The sequence below is a fragment of the Xenopus tropicalis genome, chromosome 9 (assembly GCF_000004195.4).
Source record: "Xenopus tropicalis strain Nigerian chromosome 9, UCB_Xtro_10.0, whole genome shotgun sequence".
Lineage (NCBI taxonomy): Eukaryota > Metazoa > Chordata > Amphibia > Anura > Pipidae > Xenopus > Xenopus tropicalis.
The window spans coordinates 59,018,079-59,034,244 of record NC_030685.2 but is presented as its reverse complement, the minus strand read 5'-3'; the positions used below and the strand labels follow the sequence as shown (position 1 = coordinate 59,034,244).

The 16,166-nt window shown below is 38.2% G+C and overlaps 1 protein-coding gene across 1 annotated transcript in view; it reads right to left on the bottom strand.

The window, feature by feature from the left end:
- ube2f (ubiquitin conjugating enzyme E2F (putative)) overlaps positions 1-15,785 on the bottom strand; it is a 115,835-nt gene extending 100,050 nt beyond the window's left edge. The window contains 4 exon segments of the mRNA NM_001011221.1: positions 3,146-3,211; positions 3,755-3,784; positions 10,611-10,743; positions 15,684-15,785. Of these exon segments, the coding sequence (NP_001011221.1) occupies positions 3,146-3,211; positions 3,755-3,784; positions 10,611-10,728 (214 nt within the window). The 5' untranslated portion in view covers positions 10,729-10,743; positions 15,684-15,785.
- Positions 15,786-16,166: the final 381 nt, after the last annotated feature.

The window sequence follows — 16,166 nt, the reverse complement described above, 5'->3', positions numbered from 1 at the left end:
CATGTAATCAAAAACAGGTACAGTATGTGTTACACTGTGGTAAGTGAGATTAGGTATAGAGAAACAGAGACCTGCTTTATCTAGAACATGGAAAAGAGATATAAATATGCATCTTTTTCTGGCAGAAATTTGTTTTCAGCTATGGTACATTATAAAAATGTCTGTGAAATAATAATGAAAGTGTGAATAATTTCGCAAGACTGCACATTACCATCTAAAAGAGCCCTCCAGCACCATGCATTACATTACAGCCAATAATTGTGGCTACACTTTCTTTCATGGTCTGTGTCTATTGTGAGCTATGATTATGAAGAACAAGATTATCAAAGACACTTGAATGGGCAAAACTGCCCAAAAAGAGATATACTAAAAAAAGATCTACAACTATATTGGGCTTATTTAGTCAAATACATTATAGTGGCATAAAAAGTCTTATTCATGGGGTGAAACTGTAAAGAATGTTGGATGGGGTTGGAGCACAACAACTGTCAGGGACAGGGCCACCATCAGGGGGGCACAGGGGGGACAGTACGGGGAGCTGAGAGGGAGGATGCAGAGACGGACGGCAGACTGAAGGGAGGCCAAACTGGCATTCATTGATCAATATATATTTATGTTCTCTCCCAGCAGTGCAGTGTAGTAAGACAATTATTTGTAAATGACATAATGAAAAAGGACATATCTTTCCCACCCTAGGCTTATACTCGAGTCAATAAGTTTTTCCAGTTTTCTTAGGTAAAATTAGGTACCTCGGCTTATATTCGGATCGGCTTATACTCGAGTATATACGGTACTCAATGGTACTCGACAGATCAAACCTAGTGATTTTTTTTTTAAAGAAAAAAGTAACCTAAATGTTAATAAATCTCAAATCATTTGAGTTATTTTTCGAAAAACTCGAATTTTTCAGGTAAAATTTCCAATAAAAATTGAGTACTGGTGAAAACCCATTTGTAAATCTCAGAAATATCTACAAGTTAAAAAGAAATAGACTTTATCTCAAAATTGCTTAGTAAATGTTCCCCTTAGTGTGGGCTATATGTTCATTGCTTAATACTATAACATTAGAAGGATGAGTGAAGTAAAGAAATGCCAAAGGAGCAAGTCTGGCAGAGTAGAGCAACATTCATACTGCTGACCTTTAGTAACATTAATCTTTACTTCTGGCACACATATAGAGGATGTGTATAGACATGCCTTCATAAATGAGCATGTAATTTGTCAGTAAGGCAATAAGAATAACTTCTTACTAGAAGCAGTCCATTTGCTTTAAGAAATGCTTTATATGCTGGTAAGCAAAAGGGTCTTATAAAATGTTAAAAACAATTAATTCCATAAAACACATAAACAAGTGCCATCGTTTATTTTGTAAGTTTTGCCACAAACACTATACCACTACTAAGAAAGTCCTGCTGAAAAAGTCAAATACATTATATTTTCCAGTGGTGCATCATTCCTTTCCTGGTATTTATAGTATGCATAAATAAGTGCACTTCTCTGGAGAGCGACTGACTACCTATCACCTCAAGGAGCATTATGTAATATAAAGAACAGGGCTGTGGGTAGTGGGAAATGCCAAAGCAGCCTATTCCATAAAATTAAAGTAAGCCCCTATCTCGTTTCTCTTATTGAATATAATTTAAGACGATAGTTGTTAGGCGACCTTAATTTGCAGGGGCAATGCAATTTTTATTTCACTTCTATGACTATAATTCATATATAATTTTATAATTCTACTTTTACTGGAAGAAATGTATTAACGGGCACAAAGTTTGCTCCACCTCTAGTAACCTATAGCTGCCAACAGTACTATTCCTGAGGCATGTCAGGAATGTCTGCAGGATGTACAAAGACTTAATTTTAGCTAGTCTCTCATTACTTGCCAGTTCAGCAGAAAAGTGTCCCTGTCATTTTCTTCCAAATGCTGACAACCTGTGAAGTTGATAGGATTCTCAGATGGTTGGCCAGCCTCAGAGAACATAAGTAGCTTTCAAGTTATGTAAACGTTTTAGGACTGTGACTTCCTACTAGATTGTAATATTTAAAAGTTTGCAGGATGTACAGCTGTAAGAAAACACTTAGGCTACTGCCATAAGGGGCTAATTCTGCACATCTGTAGAATGGTGCACTGGAGACACTGCATCGGAGCTGAGGGCCAAAATGCATGAGTAGGAATTTTCACACCAAAATCTATTCCATATATCTGCACTCAGCCCCATACAGTGTTTTCTGGTGTGGGCACACCAGTGCCTTGGTCTGCGCTTATAAGCAGACCAAGAAACCACCCCATGTGGCAGTAGCCTTGGACACAGCGGCTCTGTGCATGCCAGTTAAGTACTTCAACTCCCATCTTTGCAAACCTATTATTTTTCCATAAGGCCATAATCTTGTTGAAAAAGGAAAGGGCCTTTTTCAAATCTGTATCAAATTGTACAGAATATCATCATATGATCTATGCAGTCAGAAATAATGGTATGGTGTAAATAGCGAATTCCTACAGGGAAATAGGGCTAAATGGCACAGGTTACATAGCCCCACTGCACTCTACTGAGCTTATCTGCTATGGAACCTGTGCCTTTTGTTTTTTTTTTCCAGCTTGAATGGCTGCCCTCATGGATCCACAGTAGCTTATTTATAAAAACTATAGTAGTGTTTCTGATACAAATAAACCAGTTTTAACAGTGCAGAGCAAGAGTAGTTTTATTTTAATTTGGAATTAAAAAGTACTCTCTTGCTCCATAAAGGTATTAATTGCTTGTCTGATACTTAATTATCCTAGGGAGCTAAATCTGCTCTCGTGAGTTAGAGTTTTAAAAAAATAAATAAATTAAACAAAAAAATATATTTGCATGTATGTTCCCAATGGTCATCTTCTGCTTTAGTGATACTTTCTCAAGTGCAGAATAGAAAATTATTACTTGCATTTGGAAGCTAAATGAAGAAAAACGTCTTATGCTATAATAACCACACCAAAAATAATGTAATTTCTGATCTCGTTATCATTCACACCTAATGACAGAGAATTATAAATACATTTACAGCAGAGTAAAAAATAATTATTACATTGACAGGTGTTACCATAGCAGATTGTAGTTAATTAGCATCAATCCTGCCCAGAATGAAAAACCTTTAAAAATAGTCTTACCTGGGCTCACAGTCAGATGGAAGTAATGCAGCTTGTTGGGATCGGGAAAATTTACTTTACAGGTACCTGGTGATGATAAAAAAAAAATCAGTTATCAAAATTAATATTTTAACGCTTAAAGGGGACCTGTCACCCTAAAAAAATTATTCCAAATCCTTTTCTATCATATTAATTAAGCAAAATAAACTTTACTTACACTATATAAATTGTTTCATTTCTTTTCCCTTCAGTCTTGGAATTTACAATCACAGCCAGCAGGCCGGTGCCATTTTGGGTACACTGTTATTAAGGCAAGCTTTGTATTTGCCATCAGATCTTATGCATTTGCCATCTAGGTGATATCTAGGAAGTGCTGAATAGAAAGTTAAAGTAATTGTAATTAAAAAACCGAGATGTAAATCATATAGTGCCTGCCACATAGAGGCGGGGCAAGCAATATATGATTGACAGCTCAGCTTTTTAAATTCATTTATAACAGGTATGGATGATTTAATTTAAAAACAAATTTGGGTTTCATGTTTAATTTATAAAGAACTTTTATTATACAGCTTTTTATGTGTGGGTGACAGGTATCCTTTAAACAGTAGAAATTTGCAATGCTATACTTACATGGCAAATTTGCCTCCAACTCTGCTACTTCTGTTAAAATAAAGAGAAAATAATACATATAAATTAGCACAGGCGGATACAGTAGACAGGTTTGTTATAGGAAATGGATGGAGGCATTCAATAGAGGGGAAGGGTAAAGGGTTTAAGTGAAGGAGATGGGTGGGGGAGGTGGGGATTCAGTGTGAGAAGCAGGGCTGTGGAGTCGGTAGATAAATTCTCCGACTCCGACTCCTCAGTTTCTGATACTTCCGACTCAGACTCCTCTGTTTTTAATATGCTAATGTATTTTATACATTCATACAGTCAATGAAAAGCATGCTTCATGGTCACTCAACGTGTTCGTTTATGCACTGTGTGCATTGGGCTTTATTCTTATAGCAGAGAAGTAATTAATTATGACTGTTTGTGAATTGGGACATTTAAACTTGCTTTATTTTTTTTTTTTTATTCCCATTTAAATTTAGTAGGAGTCGGAGTCGGAGTCGGTTCATTTTTTGCCGACTCCAGGTACCCAAAATTGCCTCCGACTCCGACTCCTCGACTCCAACTCTAACTCCACAGCCCTGGTGAGAAGGTTGGAAAGGCCGAGGTATTTAGTACAGGGCATGGGAATGGACTTCAGTGAAGGCAGTAGGAATGAAGTTTGATATTGGCCTTGCAGAGAGATCAAGCAGGAGGTTTGATACAGATTGTGGGAAAGAGGAACACTATGGGGTAAGGCCTGAGGGGTAACATACAGGTTTTGTATACTGTTAATTACATGGGAGAGGTGTTGAATTATTTGCCTTCTACTTTCCTTTCTTTCCAGCTTTCAAAGGGGGGTCAGGGATGCCAGCAGCAAATACAATGACTATCCTGAGAGTCTACAGTTTTACATTACAATTTTTTTATTGCTCCTCTTTATTAATTACTTAATTTTTCTATATTCAGGCCCTCTCCTATTAACTTGCATTTAAACCACTGGCCAGTTGCTAGGGTAAATTGCACCCTAGCAACCAGATAGCTGGTGAAATCCTAAACTGGAGAGTTACAGAATAGAATAATAAATCTATATGGTAGGTCTAGGGTACACAGAGCAAAGATGCGGTTGCTTTCTGCTCGTATAAGTACACTGACACACTGCAGATAATTTCCAACCATATGAGCAATTTTGCAGTTATTATATGAAACCTGTCCACTAGACATTTATAATAAAATACACACAAAAGGGCAGCTCTTGGAGCAAGATTTCCAATTTCCGCATCTCTGCCCTGTGAACTCAAGCCCAACGTGGTAAACAATATCACAGCTTTCAGCTAACTTGTTATTTTGCTAAACCCCCCAATATTTACAATTTACAGGGATAAAACACCTGGAAGCACAACTTAATTGTACCTTTTAGAAAGAATCTTGCATTTTTTTTAATTTATTGATACTATTTTCAATGAAAATATAACAAGAAAAAAAAATGAACTGAACACATCAAAGCCAAATACTAAAATGCAGCTGTCACATTAAACAATAGTTAAGTCCTATTGCAATCAAAGCATTACATTAAAATACAGAACTAGCACTTCATTAGCATTTATAGGAATACATGCTAATGCCACCTATTGCAACTGCCTCTGCTCCTTATGCACCTACTGCAATTGCCTCTGCTCCTTATGCACCGATTGTTATTGCCTCTAAAATTAAGGCATACACAAATGGTCATGCCCTGACAGCCCTGGCCTCACCACATGAAGAAAAAAAAAAACATGGATCATCCTAAAACATGGCCCACAACCTCCAATACCTGTAATTTATTCTATGTAAAGGTTCTAAATCATTACACTGTGATATACTAGCATCATACTTTTTGTATGGTTATTTAATATTTGCTTTTAAATTATACATTCTAAATTTCTTAGAAAACATCTAATCTAGGCTCAAAATGTCAGCTGTTAAAACCAAAATAAATAGCGTAACAACTATTAGTGCTGACACTGGAAAACAGTTCCCATACATACTTTTTTATGTGCTTCCATTAAACTGCAATAGAATAAGCAAGGGGATAAGGTCTTTGTCATATCAAAGTAATTAGAAATGTGGATCTGAGCCAATCAGCAGGAAGCTGACTCATAGTCTTACTAACTGAGCATGTTCACTTGGTCTCAGTGCAGGAGTGAGGCATTATGGGAACTTTCTTTACACAGTTCAGTGTTTTTTCTTCCTGTTTGGCTTCTGATCATCTGAGCAGGTAAAATATGGGGAGACTTAAGGGCATTATTGAGACAACTGAAGGTAGGCATGCAGCTTGATATTAACTCTTTATTAGCCTTTCCTTCTCCTTTAAGCTGTCAACAAGTTCTAAAAAATGATAAAAATCTAAACTTCGAAAATTAAAGGTCTTAAATGTACCTTTTAATTGAAAGAGCACCAAAATCATAATGTAAGCATACAACTCCACCAAAGTAGTTGTTTTGGTAGAACCCTTATTGTTTTATTGAAAACAACAGAAGTATAGAAACTGTTCTTTCACACTGCATCCATTTGCATTTTTGCTTGTGCGTAAAGGATGGTCTAATGTGTGACTTTATTCATGATAAAGCATTTCTTTAAAGAGGACATACAACATTCCACGGAACAATTTAAAAGTGCTCAGAGTGCTCTTCAGAGCACTATTGCAATTTTTTCTATTAGATTTTGTGATACGCCCAGTTTTACATTGCTAATTTCATGTGCAACTTAAGATCCCCAAGCTGTTTTTATCAGTGAGTGCCAAGTAGAACTGAAAAACCAATTTCATCTAGGAAGGGTCATTTCTTGATGCTTCCCTGTTCAGTTGTAATACTCATGTCACACAAAGCAGTAGAACCTAGCAGGGAAGCATCAGAAAATGTTTCCAACCTAAGTAAATTAAAGCAGAAGCAATAAAAAAAAAGTGATACCATAAACAGAAGTGTAATTTATCATTTAAACGGACTGATTATGCTTAGAGAGTAAAGTGCACTGTTCCTTTCTTATTTTATTCACACTTCTTTTGTACTATAAATTATTCACAAACATAACATGAAAGTTGTACTAACAAACATGATTTTCACACAAAACATTGAAAAGCCCACAATGCAATGTCTGCTTTTATGGTATAAGTGACAGTCTCCGTTCAGATAGATTTTACTAGAAAGAGTTTTTATAATATTTTACAAATATCAGAAATACTGTACTAATCAAGGAAAATTACAATTACTGGATGGTGCCAAAATAAAATGCTTGGCTAGGAAAAAAAAAAAACTAGGAAAAAAAAAAGCAAATGGCACACAGGGCCAAGCCCTTCAAAGTTTTATTGCGGCGGTGCAACGTTTCAGGGCAGAATAACCCCTTTATCAAGCATAGAACACAAGAATTTATACACAATTGGTTAACCACACCCCCAAAGTTAATTGATAAATTGAATAAATACTTTCAAACACCATCGTGTTAAATTGGAACAATACGGAATTACCAACCCCAATCTCAATCCCCCCTGAGAATTATGAAAAATGTAAAAAATAAGGAGATTGAAAAGAAAAGGGAGACTTTACTTGCTAAACATTTAATAAACAAGGTCAGGAAAAGAGGAAGGTATTATCCCAAAGAGAATGTTATTGGATTTGGCTCTTGCAATCTCGCCATCCAAAAGGGTTAAACAATAAATTTAACATGTCATGCTTTTTATAGGTATTTGTGGATATAATCTTAATGTTAATATATGTTTGTATTTATGTTTTTATTACAGATAAGTAATTTTCTGAATATGCAGCAGGGATAGATACCTTTCCCCTTCAGGTTAGGGCAAGATATTTTATTATTTTGGATTTTGATGCTTGCAAGCATTGTTTTTAACTAGGGTTCAGTTTGCAACATTTTAACTTCACATGTATCACTTATTTTTTATGTTCTAGTATCCAGTGGACTCTCTCCTATGACACATTGTTTTCACTCTGCTATGAGACTATGTTTGGATACATTGTTTCCATTCTGTCAGGAGAATGGGTTTGGAACAGAGAGTAGAAATGTTCACTCTTCCACAATGAAGTTTTAATGTATTTTTGGCTGTTACTATTTATCCAATGCACTTTACTTGAGATGTTAACGGACATATTATGCACTTTATTTTATGTATTGTATTGGAATTTGTTTGATTGTTCCAATTTAACACGATGGTGTTTGAAAGTATTTATTCAATTTACCAATTAACTTTGGGGATGTGGTTAACCAATTGTGTATAAATTCTTGTGTGCTTTCACTGTGTTCTATGCTTGATAAAGGGGTTATTCTGCCCCGAAACGTTGCACCTCCGCAATAAAACTTTGAAGGGCTTGTTCCCTAGTTTATAGCCCTGTGTGCCATTTGCTTTTTTTCCTAGTTGGTTTTGGGAGGGTGCCGATCCCTCCAGCAGTGTGCACCGGGCGTTTATTATTTTGGAGAGCCAGAGTGTGCGGAAAGTGTCTCTGTTGTGCTGCCAAAATGCTTGGCACCTCCCAGTGGTTACCTGAAACCCCCTAGCCCGTGCTCCTGTAACGAGAAAACTGTAGGCAGTGTCATTCAGTGGCTACTAAAGCAAATAAAGTGCTGTCTTGTATAAAAAAGGGCATTGACTCAAGGTCCCTGGTAAGGCCTCACCTTGAGTATGCAGTGCAGTTTTGGGCTCCAGTCCTTAAAGTGATACTGACAACCAATTAAAAAAATTTTTTACACCTGCTGTTGTGTTTTAATTTGTATCAGCTTTAAATTCCTTCTGAACTAAATCTGCAAAGTTTTTTTGCTTCATAATTACGGTAGCACAAATTATAGACCCATGGAGCAGCCATGTTTGTTCCTCTCTTCCAGGTTTTAATTTAAATGCCTCACAAGTGAATAAATATGCCCAATCACAAACCTGCAATGCCCCTTCTGCTTTCTGCCAGTGTGACACACACTCAGCTTCGTTGTCTATGTGTAATGGGGAGGGAGAGCCCTTAGAAGCAGACAGGCACGGGAAAGCTATTTAAATTCTTAATGTGAAGAGCAGAAAGGGGGGGCAGCCCTTTGAAGCAGGCAGGCAATGGAAAGATCAAGCCTGCCTGCTATCTAGTTCACAATGCGAGGAGCGAGGGAGGGAGGGAGGGAAGGGGAACTCTTTGAAGCAAATGGCAAGCTGAATCCTCCCAGTTTATGACGTAGTCCTTTTGACAGATTAACAAGCTACAGTCGGGTTGCCAGACAGTTGCGTTCAATATCTTCAGTAGGATTTATGTAGAGAAACAGGACTTTTAGGAAAAAACAGTCAGCATGACCTATAGGTTGGTTTGGAAATAGGTTCATATTTTTAAAAGAAATTCTTTGGTGTCAGTATCACTTTAAGAAGGATATTAACAAGCTGGAGAGAGTGCAGAGACGTGCAACTAAACGGGGATGGAAGATTTAAGCTATGAGGTTAGACTGTTGAGGTTGGGGTTGTTTTCTCTGGAAAAGAGGCGCTTGCAAGGGGACATGATTACTCTGTACAAGTACATTAGAGGGGATTATAGGCAGATAGGGGGTATTCTTTTTTCCCATAAAAGCGATCAACGTACCAGAGGCCCCCCCTTTAGATTAGAGGAACGGAGTTTCCATTTGAAGCATTGTAGGTGGTTTTTCACTGTGAGGGCAGTGAGGTTGTGGAATGCCCTTCCTAGTGATGTTGTAATGGCAGATTCTCTTGAACAAGCATAGTATCCAAGGCTATTGTGATATTATTATCTACAGTTAGTATAAATGGTTGTATATATAGTTTATGTATGTGATAGTAAAGATTGGTAAGTATAGGTTGTGTGTGCTGGGTTTACTTGGAAGGGCTGAACTTGATGGACTCTGGTCTTTTTTCAACCCTATTATTATTATTCTTTATATATCGCCATCAATTTATGCAGCGCTTTTACCCTATATAGTTAACCTATGTAACCCATAGCAACCAATCAGAAATTAAGTTTGAATGGTCACCTACAAGTTACAAAACAAAAGTATAGACCTGATTGGTTGCTATGGGCAACATCCCCGGTGATGTTCGTTTACACACTACAATAAATATGCCCCTGAGCATATTCTTTGCCATCTTTCTGCGATCATGCCAGATTGAAATAAGGTTGGATTTATGTAAAAAATGGGGGATCTGCAATATTTTGCTTTGGGCTTTTCATTTTTGATGCAGTAATGCAGTATTCCAATGGTGTAATGGAAATTACCATGAACCTTAAGAGTGTAACATGCCAGGAAGTTCCCCATCACTAAGCTGTACTAAAGACCTTGCTCAGCAGAGCACAAAAAGTCTTGCTGAGTGGGTACTGAGAAACACAGAAGAGGGACCTAAACTAAAAAACTAAACTGGGTAAACAGATATAAGTTGTGCAAAATAATAAATGTTTTCAATACAGCAAGTTAAGCAAAAATGTAATCTGTAAAGGCTGGAGTGAGTAGGTTTCTTACATAAAAGCCAGAACTTAACTTAATGGGACATACCTGTTTGCTTTTGAGTCTGACCTGCTTGCTCACAAACTAACTGAACTGTTATGTCCAATATGGCCACCCTCAAGTCGCTGACTAACTGAGGTTAGAGAGCTGAAAGAAGGAAGTAGTGTTCTGGCTATTAAGTAAGACACCCACTCACTCCAGCTTTTATAGATTACATTTTTGGCTAACTAACTACAGTATATTAGAAATATTTTGGATTTTGCACAACCTATCTATTTATATTCATTTTTGCAATGAACAGTTCCTTTAGAGAGTGCAGAGCAAGTTGTGGCCTGTATACATATACATACTGTATAATAATATATAACAATGATAAATATGTTAATTCTCTGCATTGCAAGTCAGTTGATGGGTGTTCAAACGCTACCTTTTACAAGTAATCTGTCACGAACAGACACTCTGCGTGTTGAATCAGAGGTTGTGCTAGATGTTCTACTTCCTTTAACACCATCGTCCCGCTTCAACTTGCTTGCCAGTGTAAGCATCACGCCACCCACCACCTAAAATTATAGACAATGTGATATAAGAAAGAAAAGTTAAATAACAAAGTGTCTGTGCCTATTGCATAGTTTATTACAGCATGTACAAAATATATTCAGAAGTTTTCTGTTAAAAAAACTATCTATATTTGAAAGACCTCCAGCGTACATAATTACACAGTTAATGTGGGTTGAAAAAGCCAACAGTCTACATCTGATACCCAGCATATATCTATACAAAATCTCTAAGTAATGTATAAAAACACACCAACCAGTAGGGCATTCTACATCGGTGAAGAACCAGAGTTCTGTTAGTCAAGTCTAAATTAACACTACGGTAACAGTACATTAACACTTTCTATGGTACTAAAATACCAAGGTAAAGTGTCTAAAAGGTAGATTTTCTTTAGGCATAATTATGTCCTGTGAAAGACCTCAACAGGGTAAAGATATTTGCTGCATCCAGATGAAGGAAAGACATATGCATGTTATTGAGCACATAGGGTGGCTTCTGGCCTGAAAATGGACAACTGATTTTGGAAGGAAATATGCTCCTGTAAGTTTTGCGAAGGTTGAATAAATTCCCATCACTGCACACTTACCCAGGTAGGGGCTGAATCCGTGTTTTTTCACCAGTAGATAACCAACTGATTCACTTACCTTTTGCCCCACATTTGTGTACAGTGACAAGAATACAATCTGCCTGTCACTGCAAACAAATGGCACGTTTCAAGTAGAAAATGCACATTTGAGCTTCTACACTGAGAGGTAGGAAGCAGAATCAGCAGTTTCTCCACTGACATAAAGAAGCTGTTGGAAAAGCTGGTGTGTGACACTAGCCTATTATCTGCTTTTGCATTGTTTTAGTCACTGCCTCTCACAGATCTTCACAATATACAATAGAAACGCAAATGAAGGAAAAATCATAACAAAATGAAGAACTGTGCACAAACAAGAGGTAAGAAAATCTTAGCCCTTAAAAAAACCAAAACTTTTTAAGTGGATACATGCACCAGTCAGCACTATATTTTCAGTAAGTGAGAAATGAATGCAGTGTACCAACAGAAGTAAATGAACAGGGGATCAATCACACAATAAATGCACAGCGTCACAGAGAAAGCAGTCAGAAAAAAATGCAAAGTGAAAAAATGAGCGCCAAAGCAAAGCTGTCATACACAAAATGGCAAACAGATGGCCATAAAATATATTCACGAACTGCAAACAGGGACAAACTAAAAACTAATCATGTGTTCATCGGGCGCTGTGTATTGGAAGCAGTTTCAATCTAAGCTGTTGCAGCAAACGTTGATTTAAAGTGCAAATTCTGCAAAGAATGCCTAGGTTGGTATAATGCTACATCTATGCAAAGGCAGTTACCTCAACTCCGTAGTTATCCATTTAGGGCTGGCACACAACTATGGTGAGTAACTACTGGCACTGTAGCACCCAGAATTTTAAGTTGCTTGAGGATGGTGCAAAACTAAAATACACAACCATTATTTGCTGCTATAGCAATAAACGAAAAGTGTTTGTGTGACAGGCAGTTATCACTTAGAAATTGAAACTGCCATGTTTTCAATTCACTGCCTAACAACTCCCTGACAGCAACTGCAATAGTGGGAAATTCTGGAAAAAGTAGTGGCACTGCCCAACTAATAAAAATCATACAAATCATGCCAGTGCCATTATGGCCCTATTCAGCTGGACAAGCCCACACTAAAATCGACTATTCCTAAACTACAAGGCCATGAAAAATCTAAAATTCATGTCAGAACAGTGGTTCCAGAACTCAACCATAAACTCTGGCGTTCTTGAATACTATGCAGTTGACCACATGGTTTCTCACCCCAGATGAAAAGGAGAAGAAAGATCAGGAAAAAAAAAAAATCCCAGAAGGAGAGAACAATGATGAAGCCATATCTTGAACTGCATAGGGCTGCTGTATATGGAAAACTGGAGCTAGTCTATGAGTGTTTCTATTTGCACAGCCACAACATGCTCATTTCTGGCACAGAAATGGACAATGCAGAACAGATAACTAATAAACTCTACTACATATGCAATTCACAGCCCCCAGTGATTCCTGAGACTTCAATCACATGTTTATGATACCTTTTATGTAAGAGCACTTTAATAGCACAACAGATACAAGTCAATTTCTGGCCACTATTTAAAGGAGAAGGAAAGGTAAAAACTAAGTAAGCTTTATCAGAATGGTCTATGTAAATACAGCCATAAGCACTCACAGAAACGCTGCACTGAGTCCACTGTCAAAAGATTTGTTGTCTCTTTGTTTTCCTGTGTCAGAGACTCACAGCTCTCTCCCCTCTCCTGCTCCCCCCTCCCTCAAGAATGCTAAGAACTCACCCCCCCCTTAGGAATGTGGATCTGAGCCAATCAGCAGGACACTTCCTCATTGTCTTACAAACTGCGCATTTACACCGGTCTTGGTGCAGGAGCGAGGCATTATGGGAACTCAGAGCTCAGCTTTTTTTTTTCCTATGAGGCTTCTGATCATCTGAACAGGAGAAATATGGGGAGACGTAAGGGCACTATTGAGAGAACTGAAGGTATGCCTGCAGCTTGAGAAACTCTATTAGCCTTTCCTTCTCCTTTAAGGAATGTCTAATGTATTAACAAAAAATGGCTTTGAAGAAAAATGTAGACAAATCACCCAGCGTATGTTACAGTTTGGCTGGATCTAAGCAAAGCAAGGAAAAACAAGGTGAAAAAGCAGGGGGAAACAAATCATAAATAAACTTTTTGACTTGTTTTGACAACCCCTTTAAGACACACTGGAATATCATACTGACAGTGTCCCATGTGTAGCACGGTCTTATCTGTAAAGAAACTATATATAAAATATAAGATTGGTCTAAGGAATATAGGGTTTCACAGAGGTAGCAGTCTCCATATCTACGGGCCTTATAGAACTACGAAACTTTGCCTCATAACATCACCAACACTAGGAATATAGTTACATTATCATCTGTAAAAACAAAAGGACTTCCACTCCAACAAAAGCTTCAACATACAGGCCAAAAGTTTAGAAAAAGTAAAAAAGTTTGTATTTAGATAACATGCCGGCCTAATGCATTTCGTGCCCATCTGGCACTTGAAGCAGCACGCATGCAAAAAGATGTGCAGCACGACTGACATAGCCGACACTGGGATTACATTTTAGGATACTAGAATTCAGTGATGAGTTGAGGTGTTTAGTTGGTCAAACAAAGAATTTAAAGGGATTCTGCCATGATTTTATGAAGCACTTTATCTTTCTAAATTGCAAAACATATTTTTTTAATTGGCGTGTAGGTGCCATCTCAGTGTGTTGTGCCTGAGTCTGAACTTTCAGAAGGAGCCAGCGCTACACATTAGAACTGCTTTCAGGTAACCTATTATTTCTCCTACTTCAATGTAACTGAAGGAGTCATGAGCCGGACTTGGATTTTCTACGGAGTGCTATTATGAGATCTACCACTTTTAGCAATACAGGTGTCAGGGAGCTGCTATCTTGCTCCGTTCCCACTGTTCTGCTGATCAACTGCTGGGAGGGGGGTGATATCACTCCAACTTGCAACACAGCAGTAAAGTGTGACTGAAGTTTATCAGAGCACAAGTCACATGACTGTGCACCCTGGGAATCGAAGAATATGGCTAACCCCATGCGAAATTTTAAAATTAAATATTAAAAAATTTGTGCTTTAAAAAAATGGATATCAGTGCAGGATTCCGCTGGAGAAGATCTATTAACTGATGCGTTTTAAAAAAAACATGCTGTATAATAAAAGTCCTTTGCAAATTATGAAACCCAAATTTGTTTGTTTATTAAAACATCCATACTTGTTTCAAATGTATTTAAAAAGTTCAGTTGTCAGTCCTATATTGGATTCCGCACCTCTGTGCCTCAGACATAGCAATCACTTTCACTTTCCATTTTGCACTTCCTAGATGTCACTTTCCTCCACTGACAATCATTGTGTAGCCTGTGAATGGGTGTCAGGTCCCCCATTCTGGTGCATAAACAAGAATTCTGAACAATGCAATGCTTGGTGCCTGCCTTTTGCTGTGATTGTAACTTCCAAGACTGAATATATAGTCCAACTGGAGGTCTTGGGTCTGATGTGGCCTTCCACAGGACCCCAGTCTTCTCGGGGGGTGGGGGGGGGGCTTCACTGTATGACATCATCTTTTCAATATAATCTGCGACTTAAACATGCTGTATAAATAAATGTTGGCCTCACCATGTAAGCATTTGGACAACACTTATGTAGTAAAAGTAAACTTTGACTAACATGACTAAAAATGGGATTTGGAATTATATCTTAGATTGACATGTTTCCTTTAAAAAATAATAGTATTACATTTTATTGAACTTTAATCACCTGTTCATATTATTTCTTTACGGGTGGCACTTACAAAGAATCTGATTCAAACATGGGTTTAAAATCAGCTGTGCGCCCCACTTTAAATTCCTTTTTTTATTACAAGAACCCTTTCTTAAGCCCCCCCCCCCCCCCCCAATCAGCAGCGGGACAGATATTTGGAAGTTATGCATGCCCAGCAAGCTCCATCTGTTACTCTAAACTGGGGTCACAATTAGCAAGCCCAGGTCAGAAGGGGTACAGCCTAGAAGTAGCCTCTGACTGTAAAAAACTGGCAAATAAATGCTATTTATGTGGGGGGCCACACGTTGTTCCCAAATATGATGATCCCAAGCCCCCAACATACAGATTTAGTTGTGTGAAGATACTGGGATTGTAGTACAGAAATAGTTAGGAATGGGTTAAAGAGAAGCTTGCTCTGATGTACAGTACAGACTACTACTGTATAAAAAACAGCACCAGTGACTCCTTCAGTACTAAGTATTATTGATACATTATTACATTACATCAATGACTGCTGTAAATATGAAAGGCAGGCAACCTTCTGGGCACCCTAATTGCTGCCTTGCCACATACCGCCCAACAGCCCCTCTTTTTCCGGGACAGTGCCGATTTTCTTATCACAGCCCGCAGTCCCGGATCGCTGTTAAAAAGTCCCTCAGCCCCGTTAGGGTCTAGCTCCTTAACTCCTGCCGGACAGCGAATCCGCACGTCACACCGCTCATCTCGCGAGTTTATGACGTCACACAGCACGTATATAAGCGCTGGAACGCCGCACGTAGCCGCCCAGTGGGAGTGGTGAGGGAACGCGGAGTGGGGTAGTGCGTTATGGGCACTAGTGAGGTTGTGTTGGGCTTGCTCGTTATATTTTTATTAGAGGAAAAATACATTTTTTCGTGGTGGTTGCAACCCACGGTTGCTGCTACCAGAGCTTTGGCTCCCAATGTTTGACCAAGCCTTAAGTAATTCATGCTTTCTTTGCTATCTAGAATTTGCACATATGCTAGGAAAAATATTCTGTGGAGTTCCAGCTGCAGCTAGAGTATCTGCGCCTAGTAT